Source organism: Athene cunicularia (assembly GCF_003259725.1).
Source record: "Athene cunicularia isolate RWA chromosome Z unlocalized genomic scaffold, athCun1 chrZ_part3, whole genome shotgun sequence".
Lineage (NCBI taxonomy): Eukaryota > Metazoa > Chordata > Aves > Strigiformes > Strigidae > Athene > Athene cunicularia.
The window spans coordinates 9,867,792-9,884,401 of NW_020799144.1; the positions used below are offsets into that span (position 1 = coordinate 9,867,792).

The following is a 16,610-nucleotide window of genomic DNA, read 5'->3' on the forward strand; positions in this document are numbered from 1 at the left end:
ACCAGATGGTTTTATGTATAGGCAGATCCCTCAGTGGTCCTTCTGCCTGTGAAACAGCTGGCTTGCTAATGGGTGCATTCAAGGCACCTGTAGAAATCACAGGCCTGTGTTTAGGTAGAATATTTTCTGGCCTATTTTCATCTACAATGAATTATGTTTGCTACCTGGCTCTAAGTTAGTATACAAGCCATGCAAAATAAAGTGGTAAAATGGGTTTTAAGGTAGACTGGGGTTCTCCTCTCATCACTAGATACTACTAGTTACTACTAGTACTACTAGTTACTACTAGATACTACTAGTTACTACATTCTGAAAGCAGCAAAAGCTTCCCAGAAATTCTGTGTTCTATGGGACATACTGTGGGCAACGTCCATCGTGTAAGAAATGCCATTGGAGAATATGACACTTCTTGTGTGAATAGCATTTTCTTGTGGAAACAAGTTATTGCAATGAGAGTTATTGGTGAGGCTTCTTGAAAGAAGGGTAAAAATGTTTTGGGAGTGTGATGAACGAGAAGGGACGCTTTCAGTGTTCTATTAGAAAGGCAAGGAAGTAAGCTAGAGCCAGTGCGCAATCTGCATGGTTGTGAGGCAGTGGTGGCAGTTCAGATTTGGTATGCTGTACTGGCATTTAAGAAATGTTTTAGGTGAAAAAGTGCAAGGGAAAAAGATCCACAGACACCCCACTGCAGTCACACTAGTGTATTTGACTGTAGAAGCTACTTAGGGAATTATATTGTGTTGTCTTGTATGTGGGAGCTTAAGAACAATACTCTGTGGTAAGTGTCATGAAAGCTATTACCTTGATACGCAGGAGAATCTGTTAAGGATTCAGTTTCAACTTGAATCCATGTTTTATGACTAACAGCATAAAACACATCTTCCTAGGCTGGCAGTGCTATTGGCTGTGTTTAAAAAGTCAGATTACTTTTCTTTAAAATTTTATATATCTGTTTTATTTCAAGGAGTTCATGGATATTCTTTTTTCTTCTTACTTGCAGCATTACTTTACTGTTCTTTTTGGACATGAGGGGCAGAAGCCACTGGAGCTCCGTTGTGAAGATGAAGTTGATGGAGATGAATGGGTAGAAGCTATTCATCAAGCTAGGTATGAAATGAATTTTAATCTTCAGATCCATTTTATTGTAAACTAACTGATGATAATTTGAAAATCTAAATTTACTTTCTAAACAGAAATGAATGTTACAGTGCATTAGATGTATATTGCTCACAATTCATGGCTATAAGGAACAATGCCTTTATCATTCATACTTATATCACTGTATTTTATCATTCATGAGTAATTGTGTTCCAGTTGAGATTAGTTCAAGAAGAATACTTTTATTGGAAACAATCCCTAGGATTAGTCCTTGTTAGAGGCAAAGTGAAAAAGGGATGAATGAAGAAAAAAGTGATATGCCAAATTAATAAATGAGTGTTTCTTAAAAAACTTAATATAGGAATAAATATAAGAAATATGAGGTCAAACCATTGTGATGATAAAGTACAACAAATAAAATTTGGACTTAAACACTGAAGTCCTAAACAACGATCAGTCTTGTGCAAAGGGACATGGTAGGACTTCCAGCCATGCAACTGCATCTTACCCTGAGAAAAGGTATGCATGGTGAATCAGTAAGGTTTACAGTATAATCTAAATGAAAATCATCTAACTAAAGGTTTGTGAAATGGTTTGCAGAGGCAAATGTCTTTGCTGAAATGCACTTTCTTCAGCCTCCTCTCATAGACACTCACCTCAGCTACTCTGCAGTGCCATGGTAACGCACAAGGAACGAGGCAGTTTCTGAGTTGCTTAGGACATGAGCCCTGTAAACAGAAGTGATTTTGCTTTCTAACTAAAAATTAACACCACCAGCTAGTAGTTTTTAATTTAGAACTTGTGAAATGAGGCCCTGAAGCTGCAGGTCTTGTGTCGCCTGGGCATCTAGTCTTTGGTTTTCAATCCTCTCCTTAGCATTGGTACCTAACTGAACAGGGTCTCATTCTTTCTTGGAGAGCACCTGCTGGGTTGTCATATTATGTGAACCACATTTTTCACAGTAGCCCTCTGGGTGAACACATTAGTTCAGGTCTTGAGAAGCTATGAGCCTTTGAACTCTCAGCCCACCCCAGGAGAGCATATCCACCAGTGGCCAGTCCCATATTGCTAAGGGAGGAGAAGAAGAGGGACATCTTCACCCTGTGTCTGGATCTCAATCAATTTCGTAATCAATTTTTGTGGAGTATGACTGAAAGCAAGAGAAGAAAGGAACATGACTTTTGCCTTGTGGTAAGGGCATTCAGGGGAAGTAGGAACCTACAGTTCCCTGTTCTCAGGATAATTTTTTTCTTGTCCAGTCCCAGGTATAAAAGACACATAAGCAAGAAGAGCTTCATAATAGTGAGTTAAAATTTTTCCCTGGGTAGTTCAGTCTGTAAATGTATCCACATGAATTTTCAAGGCAGAACCTAACAGAAAATTAAACCAATGTTAAACAACACACAGTTGAAAATACAAGAACTTAAACTTACTAAGTTAGTCATGAGGTTCAAGGTCAGAGTGGTTGACTTTTGACTCCAACAGAAAGTTATCAGTGCAGCCTTCAGAATACAGCTGGGTCTCTGCTGTAAGCAAGATCAGTCTTTATCTCTGTCCCTTTCCTGTTCGACTTTTTCCCCTTTATTTGTGCCTATCTAAAATGACAGTCTTAATAATATCATCGAACTGTGGACACCACTGTGAGTGATTTTCTCATGGCCCTAAGTCATCTGAAGGATCTTCTTAAATCCTTCCAAAACCAGAAATTACTTTTTTGAACAAGTGTATAAATTTCTTGGGGAAATTTTCTGGGGACTTGGACATGGCTTTTCTTCTTCTAGTATTCTTTTCTTGAACAAAATATCAACAAGTGACACAAAATTTCTGAAATGTAGTTGCTAAACATAGCATGTTTTATGCTACTGTGGTTACCTCATTGTTCTGAAGATTTTCTACTTCACTGGAAGTTGCTTTTATTTGCTTTACATTGTGTCTAGCAAAACAACTTGGAGTTGCATAGTTAGTTACTTAACTACTGGGTCTTCTACCAAAGATACATAACAAAGAAGCAAAAATAATAGTTTTAGACTATTGCATAAGGCTTTTCTTGCCAACTCAATTAAACAAAATAGAACAGATTTGCTTCAGGGATTAAATTTTGCCTGCATCATGATTTAGACATTTTTCCTTGTGTTCTTCTGTTTTTTTGATAAATGGGACAAGCTTCGGCAACTTCTTCAGTGTCACTGTTCATTTGAGGCTGGCCTAAGACATTTCTGACCCTCCTCTCAGGTTATTGTTTTGAATTGCTAAATGACATTTTGTGTAGCCCTTTGAAGATAACTTTTTTGTAGTATCTCAGGTGTCATAAGCAGAAATTCTAGGAGGTATTGAGAACATTCCCCTACCCTTAAATTGAAAACAGCCCTGGGATTATCCTGTTCTGATTGAGTATATTTGCATTTGTGAAATGGAAATATTTAATTGCTTTCTGGAGGGTCTCATCCTCATGAGTAGCTATGGTAATCCATGTTTTAGCTGAGACAAAGTAGTTGAGGCTTTTTTTCTTTTTTCCTTTTTCTTTTTGCTTTTCTTAGATTGATGTATACAAAATCTAATTTTGGATTGCTTTTCAGGACTTTTTGCCAAATAGATGTTTGCAGCCATCAAAATCTCTTCCATGTTTTATTTATTTTGCAAGTTATAAACAGACTGTTGAAAAAATAACACGATCTCACTGCACCCCATGTCCCACTTTGGATAAATAGCTTTTTTATTTGGATACAGGTTTATAATTAAAGAATTTTTTGCTGTGGCATTGTCCATTGTTTCATGGAAGATTTCACTTTGGGTGGGATGCTTATGATTTGGGGGACACTGCCCACTTTTTGAGAGCTGGCAGGCTCTTGCATGCTGCAGCTAGATGCTGCATTGTTTATGTTCCTGTCCATAGTCCCCTCTCCTCATTTGAGAGAGATTGTTTGGCTTGTGAGTTTGCAATGGGAGGTGTACTTCAGTATATTTTAATGAGAATCCATTATGAGCTCCATATTCATACCTACTTTTAATGTCTTTCCATTTTATTTGAAGTCTCAGTGTTTTGAGTTCTCAGTAATATCCAAAGTGGCAGAGTTAGGTTTGCTTCTTCTGAGTTACATTTCTGGGCTGGAGGATGTATTCCTGGCAAATCCTAATTCCTCCATCAGTGACTACATGTGGAAGTCTTGTTTTGGGCTTTGTTCCAGAACTCAGTCTCCTGTGAAAAAATGTGTTTCATTCTCAATACACTGAGGTGGACTTTTCACCCTCTCTCACAAATTCTTCTATGGTTTTAATTATTTTTTGCATTTCACTCAAAAACTTCTATGCTTTTTTTAAAATAGGGATGCAATACTCATCAAATTTCTTGGCCTTTTTCTACTTTAGCTTATTGAAATGTCTTATATTAAGTGCTTCAGTCTGTAGTTTCATGTATGCTTTAGTCCTGCATAAGCCCACATTGCTGTGAAGAAAACAGCTGTCATTCTCATAAGTCACCCATTCATTCCTGCACCTTTACCAACCCTTCTCTCATGCAGGCACAAGTGTGAACTTAATTAGGAAACTGATTTGCACTAAAAAGAATTATATTTTGTTTATTTTTTGCCAGCTTAGTTTGAATCCATCTCATTCCTCCAGGTCTGCTCACTACACATCCACACGGCACACCAACAAGGGAGAGGGGAGTGCATGGGTGGGATGTGGGAGAGCACGAGTGCTGTGCAGGGTGGGAAGTGGGAGTGCTTCTTTCAGCTAGGTCTCTGATTAAAGCACATGAGGAGCTACTGCCCTTCAACCGTCAGTTTAAAAAAAAATAAAAATGCTTGCTCTCAGATTTGTTGGCTCACTTTGCTTGCTAATGCAGTTGTATTTTGCAGGCAGTTGTAAGCTTAGTATGTAGCTCAGAGCTGCTTGGAAACTCAGTGCAAATGCCTTGCTGCCGATGCCTTGCTGTTGGAGAAACTGTATTAGCTGCGTCTTGGTGCTATAATAACTACAATTTTGTAGTTTGCAATTGGCCGAGAATTTCAGTAATGCTCAAAACATGGGCAAAGCAACCTCATATCTGACTCCAAATAATGTTTAGCTAGATCCACAGAACAAAGTGGTAGGGGTTGCCAGCAGCTAGTAGCTTGATAGAGGGGAGGCTGCTGCTGCTTCCTATACTCAGGTTGAACCAGCAGTGAGCCTGGGCATGTAATTCCAGTGCAAATGAATGTGCAGATGTAGGCACAAACACAGCTGCCCACACGGATGGGCACAGACAGCAACATTCAGTGTCCACGTGGGCACAGACAACACCAGAAGCTTGATCCTGTTCTCCTCTCTGACTGGTCAGAATGAAGGTATGTTAGTGGAAAATACGTACATTACATATATACAGTACAGTTCCCTCCAATAAATGTGCAGTCTGTCCAGGAACTGGTTCTGGATCCTGCAACTGCTCAGTGGCTGGCATCTGGAAGTACACAGTGCCTGCAGAGCCTCTCCAGTTGCTGCTGTTCAGTCCCCCTCACTCACGGATAGGCGTGCACACACCCCCTTTCCAGCACACCGTGGATCCCCTAGTAACTGGTCTAAGACACTTAGTCTAACTGGCTCTGGACCCCATGTGCTTCGAGCTACCACACACACACACACACACACACACACACACACACACGCACGCACATGTACTGATGCACTGTGGACCCTGCATTAATTGGCGCACAGCTCCGCCCCAACCCTGCACACAAGAACACATGTAAAGACCCAAACACTCTGGGTTTCTCTCGTAACTGCCTTCCACATTCATTCTAGCTGGTAACTGGTCCCTGGATGTTCGCATCTCCAGCTGTCACAGGCACGCACGCGCGCACACACACACACACACACACACACACACACGAGTTGCTCGGTCAACCAACCCTCCAATCCTGGTTGCTGTAGTTGTTCACTGGTCCAAGTGCCCTTTCCCACCTTTTTGACTGGAAATCAGCAGATACTCCTTTGACAGCCTTTCTAAACAGTTGTCTGTGCATGTCTGAAAGCCCATCTTAATTTTGTATCTTCTGTAACCCTCGCAGACATAGGTGTTCTTCGATATCCCATATCATACTGGAGTTCATTAAAGGTTAATGATACTTGTGTACTCATGGTCTCCCAAGTCACCTCATTTAGAGTCATAGGGATGGATTACATAAGTCCTGTTTCAAATTTTGCTGTTTCCATCCCTAATGTGGCTGTTAATGTGCCATTAGACTGTAAAACTGGTCTGGAGGCTCTTCCTTCTCTGTTGAGGAGGCCTGTAGCTGCTTGAAGGTGGTTAGTATGGGCAGATGTAGGCAATTTCTTTTGTGTTCCAGACCCCCAGAGCCATATTACCTAGTTTTCATAAAGAGCTGTTTTAGCTGTGCATTTTGCATTTCATAAGGGTGAGTTAATATGACCATAAATAGTTCTGGCCAGGTCCAATGCCGGGTTCTTTCATCTGCCTGAGCAGCTTTAGAAAAATTAGCATAGAGTGATCCAATGAACTGTAAATCTGGTCTTAATTCAGTATAAAAATCAATTATATTTGCTGTTAGCACTACTGGAGCCTTTATCTTGGTTTGCTACCAGAACAAGGACACCCTAATAATGAGGCACTGGTTAAACTTTCTCCAGTTTTCCTGCCATTCTCTGAGCACGTGAGCTCTCACAGGGCCTAAATGATAGATAATTTTTCTCAGGACTTTCATCATTTCTTTCTGTCTCTATATGGTAGGTAGTGGTCAGTCAGAGTTTAAGGTTCATGAAATATCTGTATTGAGTCCTGTCTCTACAGATGATAGTAGAAAATAGCTATAGACTCAGCTTTTAAGATGCTCTGTCTTTGAGTCTTACTACATATTATTATAAATTTACAGAATTTCTTCTCACAATAAAATGTTAATACCAATTCATAGAAAGTTATGTTTCACAGCAGTTGCTTCTTTCTATTAAATTATATTCAAGCCAGAGAACTAGATCTAGGCTGTCTGATTACAAGTTGTTTTATGAATTTTTCATTTTCTTTTGACATTTGAACACTTTGGTACAATTTTCTTTAGCAAATAATTTTGTATACATGCATAATCAAGTCACTGTTGAAACCCTGCCCTCTTCGAAGGCTCCTGGCATTATGCAGGATACACATGTTAGCACTTTAGGCATGATGATCTTTAACTTACACATACAGAGAGATGGATGAAAAGGGCTGTTGGAAGTACGTGAAGTTTATTCCAAAATCCTATCATTTTCCTTTCTCTGAACAAGTAGCAGTTTTGAGAAGAAAACGGGTAGCCTATTCTAAGTTAGTGTAGGTGTACGTTGACTTTTCTAATTAACTCCTCTTCATACTGCTAATTATGGGAGTGAAGGAAATGTTGTTTGGTTTCCAGGATGAGACTGACATTTTAGACAGCCAAAGCCACTAACTAGGCAAAATACTCTTAAGTACATCTTAAAAGAGCAAAAACTTTTCAATCTTCCCTTTCTACAAAGTTTTTGTTCCCTAGTAAAGCAAGACTGTGGAAGTCTGGCTTAATGCATTTAAAGAAGCTGAAAAATCTACATGAAGTTTCTTCCCCTAAAGGAGAAAAATAAAAATAAAGTGGAAGAAAAATGTGTGTAATAGTAGCTTGAGTCTTATGTCAGCTCTGACTGCAGCTGCTGTTTACCTTTTGTGATAACGTGTCCTACCATTTCCCTCAGTCTTGAACAAAAGAACAGCCAAATCTGTCAAATTCTGTATTGGAAACATTTGACAGTAAAAGTTTAAGAATTTTAAGAAGGATGAATAGAAGAAAAGGTCCAGAGATTTTCCAGAGAAAATCACCTCTCTGGATCTGGTTTTAGGTAGAAAAGACTACTCTTTGTATTAAATGTAAATCGAGGCGTGCTGCAGTTACTAATAGATGCATTTCTTACATATGTTACATATGTTTTTATCTTTGTAATGTCTCTCATCGTTGTAAAACAACTAGTGCTGTGTTTCTAACTCAGATACTTTTTATCACATGCAAATGCTTTTTAGAGTGCAAAGAGATTAAGTGCTATGGTTTCTGAAAAAACAGGATTCTTACAAAGCAAAAAGATTATTACTGAGTGATTTTAAAGGACCATACCTCATATTTTATTACTATTTGTGCACAGTTAAGATATATGGATTGCTCTGTGACAGGTTTTTTAAGGTATGTTATTTTACTTGCTGGTGAAGGTGCCCTGACCTTCCCCCCCCCCCTAGTTAAAATATAAGAATAAATGAAATAGAATTAAATTAATTTATTTTCTTTTTAATAATCTATTCAAAAAGAAAAAAATCTTTTGCTTTATGATAGCTGTGGGAACTCATTCTAATTTTTTTAAATCTAGGTTAGGTGTTGAATTTAGTATCTATACTCAATATTGGCCCCCTCCAGTATATAACTGCACTAATACTGATTGAAATAGCAGCAAATATGTATATATAAAAAGATTAACTGGAGAGGATGCACATTATTACTATTTTTTAAAGCCTCCCAGTATTTAATAGCAAATGTTCATTTTTTATGAGTGCTGTAATAAGTAGAAAGAAATATAAAAGGAAAAGGTGTGCAATCCAAAAATTCTTTCTGCCAAGTCCTGTGCTAATTTGACAGTGGGAGAAGGTATGATAGTCAGCATTTTCAGTGATAGATCACTAAAGAGTAAGAGATCTCTTGTCAAAGATTTAGAGCTTTGTTCTGCTGTCCTTTATGCAGTTTTGTCTTTATCTTGTGTAATTGTTTAACTCTCAGAGGAACAGACTTCCTGAAACCTAGGTAGACAATCAGTGTGTGTCTGTAGATTTTGCTGAATCAGGGCCAGCAAACAAGCATGTCGTAGGACTGTGCATTTTCTGCACTTTCAAATTATCCATGTAAGAGAGACTGAATCACATGAAAGAACAGTCTAATGAAGGTGTTGCATAGGAAAAAAAAAAAAGATTTCTCCTTTACCTGAAGTTTATAACAGTACTCTAGTGTGATGCTCGTCATGATGCTTGTAACTGCTCTGTGACATCTAATTGCACTACGGATACTGTCCCTTTTCAGGAAAATACAAATCAACAGCAGTTTGCCACCCAAGAGCTAAAAGAAAGGCTGTTATCATACTTCCTGTTACTAATTTTAATAAATGCTTTTATTTAAGTAATCTCAAACTGGCCTAAACAATAAAATAGGTATTAGCAAACTGAAATAACAGTTATGATGGGAAAGAGATCTGATAGGTGGAGAGAATTAGAAATAGTTCTGATGAAGTGCCAGATTCTCCTCCCAAGTCCTCCCAAAGGATGAAAACCAAACAGCCCTTTAAATAAAATTAATAGAATTCTTAAGCTTAGCCTGAGAACTAGAAGCTCATAAGAAGATCAGTGCAGTTATCTTGCTCTTGGTAACTCGATGCTGGGAAACTGGTACTGTTAGAGCCTGTGTCTAAAAAGGGTATTGAACACTGTTTAAGTTTGGATTGTTAATGATCAAGCTATTAATTATATATGAAGCCGAACAAACATGATTTTGCAGGTTTCTTGTCATTGGTACAATGTATATTCTGTCAGTATCTCATAAGGGGGTATGGAAGACAATATTTGGCTGTTTTTACTAACATAAATGGTTTCCCTTTTAGTTATTCAGATATTCTGATTGAAAGGGAGGTGTTAATGCAGAAGTACATTCATCTTGTCCAGATTGTAGAGACTGAGAAGATTGCGGCCAATCAGCTTCGACATCAGCTTGAAGATCAAGACACAGAAATTGAAAGGCTTAAATCTGAGGTATGTGGCAGACCCATCAAGCTAATAATTGGATTATAACATTTTGCTGTGTGCATTGCAATAATATTCAATATTTCTGTAATATTTGCGAAAATAATGGAACCCAGTAAGGTTAATATGTAATTGTCCCCCTGTGAACCCATGGCTGAATATTTTTCTTGTAAATCTTAGGGACTGTTAAACTGATTGGATTACTTCTTTGTCAGGGACTTTAAATTGACACATTGCTTTGCAGTGTGAGTGCCACTGATTGCATTATTTCCTACCTGTCTTCACACAAGGAGTTTGATCCTCAACATGTTGTGTTTGGTTGAGAACTATTCTAGAGTGCTCTGAATGTTAAAAAATTGTGTTGCAGTCCTGAGCTGGTAAGTTCTAAAAGGCACACTTGATTTTGAGAGGACAACCAGCTCTCTTCTGGTTCTTCCTCCATCTGGATCAACAGCCTCGCTGGTTTTCAGTGTTTATGTCCCTGTGACCAAATACGTACTCGTCATTCTGTGCAGCTTTAACAGGCTTGAAGAAGGGGAAAATATTTTTCTGTTACTTCGGTAACTGAAAATTTCATTAACTTGTGAAAGCATTTAATGAATGATTGCTTTTGTCAGATTATAGCTCTCAATAAAACAAAAGAAAGAATGCGACCTTATCAAGGCAACCAGGAAGATGAAGATCCAGATATCAAAAAAATTAAAAAGGTAAACATGCAGTCTTTGTGCTTAAGAGGAGAAAGGTGGAATGGGGGGGGTGTAATTCTGTATTTTAATCTGTCTAGTTTTGTCTTTATTAGTTATCATTAAGTACAGTCAGATAGGAAGATTCCTTTTGCCCTGCCCCTGCTTAAATCTCAGCTGCCTGTGTTTCAGTGCTGCATTTATTCCACGGTGTATTTGATACTTAAGTATTCATTTTTACTTGCAAGGTATCTGCTCAGTTTCTTAAAGAAGCTTGCACATTGCATTCAACTGCTTGTAAAGATTGAAATTAAGTCATGGACTGTGTCCTATGGGAATCAAATGTCCTATGGGAATCGACTTTAAACTCCATACTTATAAAGTTATACTCCACACCTACAAAGTTGTAAGAGAATGATTTATATTCTGTCACTGCAGCTGGAATACAAATACTGAAAATGTAGAGAGCAGTCTTGCTCTAGGTTGTCAGCCAGTCTGTTTGATGGTGATTTTTCCAGGATACAATTGCCGGTGTTTTTAATAACAGGGACAGAATTCTCTCAATCCATATGGCATTTACATGTGCAGTTTTTTGGTAATATTGCTTAAAGCTGGATATAACCAGCCTCCAGAACTGTGCCCGTCACTGACTCCCACAAATCCTCATGCAGGAGCATGAATGGAATTCATGCTTGAAATTGTGGTCCCGTATGTGTCACCCTTATTCTCATAGTGTTCAGTATCTTAAATTGCATAATATCCTTTATGGTATGTGGACTTAGTTTCTGATTTTTTCTGGATCACACAGTCTGAGTCAGCACTGAGCTGGTACCCTTGTGTGAATTTTCCTTTTCATGTTGATTATACATTGTAATAGAAACTGAAAATGTTTCTTTTAGTACAAGGAGAGCTCTGATTCTGTATATAATTCGCTGCATTCTGTATATAATTCACTGCAATCTTGATTGTTTGACAACTGGGCCTTTTATAAAAATTTGTTTATTCAGAGTATACTGCTACCAGTGAGATTTTGTATTTGTCTTTCAAGATGAATGATCTTCACATCAAGATCAGGGCAAAGACAAACTGAAATTTTCTGTGACCGGATACAGATCTTTTCTGTAATCTTTAATCCACTTGTAACTTCAATGGTTATTACGCTTAAGTATATTTTTCCATGACATAGAGATATTTTTTAAAAATCTGCCTTTTCTGCATACTACTATTGCTGGCCTAGCTGTCTGATACTAAGCAGTATATTGATGCTTAGCTTTAAATACACGTGCTAAGTGGTATCTATTCAAACCAGCAAGCAAACTGACTTAACAACTATTTTGGATTTATGTCACTAGTGATATCAAGTCTGTCTTGAAATGTCTTACCTGGAGGTATTGCACAATAATTTTGCGGGTGTAAGAGAAATGTGTAAGGGGAAGTAGAAGCAGTTAATAAACCTGCACTGCATGTAGCACAGCTGTGCTGATAAGAAGAGGTACAACATTTGAGCTTGCAGTGAAAGGTACTTTGATATGTATGTGGTGTCTTTTCAGTCTGTTTTCTGGCAACAAATACGACCAAGTGATTGTGGAAATTCCATTACCAAACAGAATCTAAAAGTAAATATAATACAGGAGCAATTATAGATTAATAAGGGCAACTGACTTTTTTTTTTTTAAATAGGTATTTAATTTAAAGGTTTATTTCTGCAATGAAGAGTTTATGATAAGTTGTGTAATGTTTTTTTCTCGTTCTTCCTTTTTACTTGGTCCATTTTTAGGTCCAGAGCTTTATGCGGGGCTGGTTATGTAGAAGAAAATGGAAGACTATTGTCCAAGATTATATTTGCTCTCCCCATGCAGAAAGTATGAGAAAAAGGAATCAGATAGTTTTTAACATGGTGGAGGCTGAATCTGAATATGTGCATCAACTTTATGTTCTTGTGAACTGTTTTCTGCGGCCTTTAAGGATGGCTGCAAGTTCAAAGAAGCCACCTATCAGTCACGATGATGTTAGTAGCATTTTCCTCAACAGGTACGGGGTTTTTTTGTTTGCTTTTTGGAAGTTTTGCTGACCGCTTCTTCCCATTCTGCTTTAGTTTACAGTAGTGGGGTCTGGCACCTTTTTTTACTCTGATGTAAGTAATGTCGCTGAGGTAGACCATGTTTCCAGGAGTAAAGGGCAAGGTGTTGTTGGTGATGTTGTATGAAACCATCTAGACCTCTTTGCCTCCTTGCATTCTATTTCTTCCTCTGCTAGAGGAAGGAGAGGACAAATCATGCCTCCTGCAGCAGCTGTCATAATTTTCTGTCACGTTTCCTGTTTCCTTTTCTTGTAAGAGAGCAAAATTGAACATAGTGGCCTCATATGATCCAGATAAGAGCCTGAGGATGAGTACATCAAATCTTCTATTTTCTGTTGTTCTGCCTAAGGAGCCTCCTTCCCTTTCACTTGCCTTTTCATATCCTACAAAAAAGAATTGTTCTTTGCATTAAGCATCCAAGCACTGTCATAATGAGTATGTACAAATAAGCCATCAGGCATCTAAAATTTGATACAGGACTGGAGTTGCATCCAAGTCTGGTCCAAACTTCTGAGAAATTGAACATGTTCCATTAGCTATGAGACGGGTTTCCCTTTGATAACTCATCGTGATCTCTTTATCTTACAACTGGAATGATCCCTACCTCTGTTGACCTCATGAGCTAAAGTACATTTTTAAGGTTCATGTTGTAGAAAAGTTTTAAGTTTCAAATCTTAAGCAGCAGCAAGCAAAAATGTGGATGATTACCACTGGTTTGAAGTTTTCTGCGTTTTACTGATCCTCTTAAACTAATGATTGCATTGTCAAACGTATTCTTGGAAAACGTTCATCAAATGAGAATGTGTTATTTAATAGATGCTTTTGTTTAAAAGAATTAAATAGAATATGCTTTCTACACCAAATACTATACATTTACTGTATATTTTGTAGAGATACTACACTAAAAATTTTAAACAATGCGATAAAAGGAAGCATTTACTTCCATAATAATATCTTCTGTTTTTTCCAGCAAAGTGCAAAATACAGTAATAACAGGGAAGATGTTTCTCCGTGAATTCTTAATCAGAAAATAAAACCTGAATTGTCTTTTAAATTCTTGTTTTTCAGTGAAACAATCATGTTTCTTCATGAGATATTTCACCAAGGCTTAAAAGCAAGAATAGCTAATTGGCCTACCTTAATCCTAGGTAAGCTAGTTTATTTTTCTCTAGGGGTAGAATTTTCATATTTATCTTTGAAATTACAGTGAGGTCTTTTTTTTTAAAGACCTTTTTGAATGGAACACGTTTCCAGAACTAATGCCACGAGATCTGATGGAGTGGGAGTCCCATGTGGGCAGTAATGACTGTCTTGCAGTCTGTATATGAGAATGCCTCTGCCCTAAGCAATGATTAGACACGGGCCCCTGAATTTTTGGTGGTATTGTCTGATTATTAACTAATCAGAACAACCATGTTTTGGCAGGTGAAAAGAACTGAGTTTAATGTTTCTGAAATTTCAGTTTATTTGAAACAGAAATGATTATAGTAATTCCCTTCCATAGAACATAATAGTTTCTTTAAAAATGTATTTTGAGAGATGGATAGCTGGAAAAAAAAGCATTTCTTGACTTTTTCTAGCTGACTTATTTGACATTCTGCTGCCAATGCTGAACATATATCAAGAATTTGTTCGGAATCATCAGTATAGTCTGCAAGTACTGGCAAACTGTAAGCAAAACAGAGATTTTGACAAACTCTTGAAGCAGTATGAAGCCAACCCAGCATGTGAGGGGCGAATGCTGGAAACTTTCCTTACTTACCCCATGTTTCAGGTAGTATCTATGTATTTTTTGTGACTATTTGTTCTTAATGTTTGGTTGATTCATCCTGTATTACTGACATTATGACTAATTGAAGATTCTTCTTGCTTAACTAAAAATACTCTCGTGCAAATTAATTTAGTTTTTATTTTGTTATTATGCTGAAACTTTTTAGAGATCTCTTCTCCAGCTATACTGTTCTATCTCTGGAATCTTACGTATGCTGAAGGGGAATGTGGGATGAGGACTAGCACCAAAACTAAAAAAAAAGCTGAGAAACAATGACTTGACTTCTGCCTGCTGCAGGATTATGAAGCAGTCCAGAGTAGGATAATATACCTGGTATAGGGAGTTAGAGCAGCCACAAGTATTTTACTAGGAATGCATTTTGAAACTTTTCTCCCACTTTGTTCTTCAGTCACCTAGTCTTTAGGAAATGAAAAATATATTGTAAAAGTTTCAAAAATTTATTATCCTTGTGATATTTTGTCTTGATCTGCCTGTATTAATTATATACATCTGTTTTAAAAGGTCTGTGAAACAGTGTGACTTTTACATTTAACAACATTTTATTTATGAAGAAAATAGTGAACCCCCTCAGTTCGTTCAGTTACTGGAAAAAAAAAAAAAGGGGATGTCAGTGACACTTGTATTAGTGCTAGTTATTCATATTAACCCAGTGGGCCATTAGCACCTGTAACAATGGTTTTTTTAGCTTTGGGCTTGTATGTTGTAAAGTTTTTTGATTTTTGGGTTGAGCTGAAACAAGGTCATGGGGTCTTAGAAAGGAGAGAGAGGGTCCTATTCATATGTGATGGAGGATTGTCACTGCTGATGACTTTTCACTTTAGCATTATGTTATGTTTCCCCTTCCTAAATAACTTCTATTCTGTAAAGTTATAGTGCAGTATCACTTGCTTCCATGTAAAAAGCCCTGAAACTGCTTTAAGTAGTAATAAATGGGTCAGGATCCTTGTGCTACCCTGTGGCCTGTAATAGTCAAATACTTCTTATTCTTCAGTGTTCATGAGTACAGTGTGAATTTTATCTAAATGCAAACAGATCAGTTAGCATTTTCAAAGTCACAAGAAATTTCGATGCACAGAGCTGATTAAAGTTGAGGAATGGTATGGATGGATCTCCCAGTGAGTTCTAAAAGTTTTTTCCACTTGTACTTGGGTTAGCAGCATGAAACAATGAATTTAATGTCATCTTTGTGGCTGCCTCTGATGTAATATTTTCCTTAAAATGTAATAAATGGGTTCTGTGCTTCCTCAAACTGAAAATATACATATGCATATGCAATCTCTATCACCGAAAAGTTCAGTACTTTTGGCAGTAGTTATATTCAGAATATATGTATAATCATTTAGCTGTGGCTATTCATTTAAAAAAGACTGTTTGCAAACATTTTTTGACCAAGGTAGTGGCAAATATTTAACAGAAAGCTGTACTGGAATTACTCCTTAAAAGATTTATTGATTTTATATCTATTTTGTTTTAAGATTCCTAGATATATTATAACACTTCATGAACTTTTGGCTCACACACCACATGAACATGTTGAGCGAAAAAGCCTTGAATTTGCTAAATCTAAACTAGAAGAACTTTCAAGGTAAGATTTTTCTACCGTATGTTTGATAATTTTGAACCAAAGATTTTGAAAATAAAAATCTATTTTCCTTATTTTGGTATGCCTTTTTTTTTTTTTTTAATCTTTTAAAGAAAAACCAAAACAAACAAAAAAAGATAATGGAAAAAAAAAAAGGAAAAAAAAATACCCCAACTTAATATTTTGGCTCTTCTTGGTGTTTTTTGGCTAACATAAATCTACAAGTGTCTACTTGTGTTTTGGGTAGGGGAGAACAGGAGTTGCTATAGGAAACACGTATCCCTGGGTTATGAGCAAAGCACTTTTATTTACATAAAGAAATATATAGGTTTATTCACAAATATACGTTTTTGTCACGAAATGACAGATTTCCTCATATGCTTCAAATAATGCGAGATAAGCAGGAACTAAAGCTATGTTTTGAGAACCAGTGCTCTCTGTACAAACCTGCAAAATGAGGCTCTTCCCTGAAGTCCAGACCATTCTCAGCTGTTCCCCTCGGTCAGCCTTTGACTGTTATCTCTGGGAAACAGTTTTCTGCTGTGAACAAAGGAATGCTGCATGAACTGCAGGATATAAATCTTGAGTATCTGGAGTATTCACCAAAG

At 37.3% G+C, this 16,610-nt stretch overlaps 1 protein-coding gene across 1 annotated transcript in view; it reads left to right on the top strand.

Annotated features, from left to right (window-relative positions):
* The first annotated feature begins 347 nt into the window (after nucleotides 1–347).
* The window catches only part of RASGRF2 (Ras protein specific guanine nucleotide releasing factor 2), a 91,104-nt gene continuing 74,841 nt past the window's right edge, over nucleotides 348–16,610 (top strand). The window contains exons 1-8 of the mRNA XM_026866501.1: nucleotides 348–377; nucleotides 1,001–1,107; nucleotides 9,727–9,874; nucleotides 10,483–10,572; nucleotides 12,326–12,579; nucleotides 13,697–13,776; nucleotides 14,209–14,402; nucleotides 15,896–16,005. Coding sequence (XP_026722302.1) covers nucleotides 348–377; nucleotides 1,001–1,107; nucleotides 9,727–9,874; nucleotides 10,483–10,572; nucleotides 12,326–12,579; nucleotides 13,697–13,776; nucleotides 14,209–14,402; nucleotides 15,896–16,005 — 1,013 coding nt within the window. The remainder of the gene's footprint in view (nucleotides 378–1,000; nucleotides 1,108–9,726; nucleotides 9,875–10,482; nucleotides 10,573–12,325; nucleotides 12,580–13,696; nucleotides 13,777–14,208; nucleotides 14,403–15,895; nucleotides 16,006–16,610) is intronic.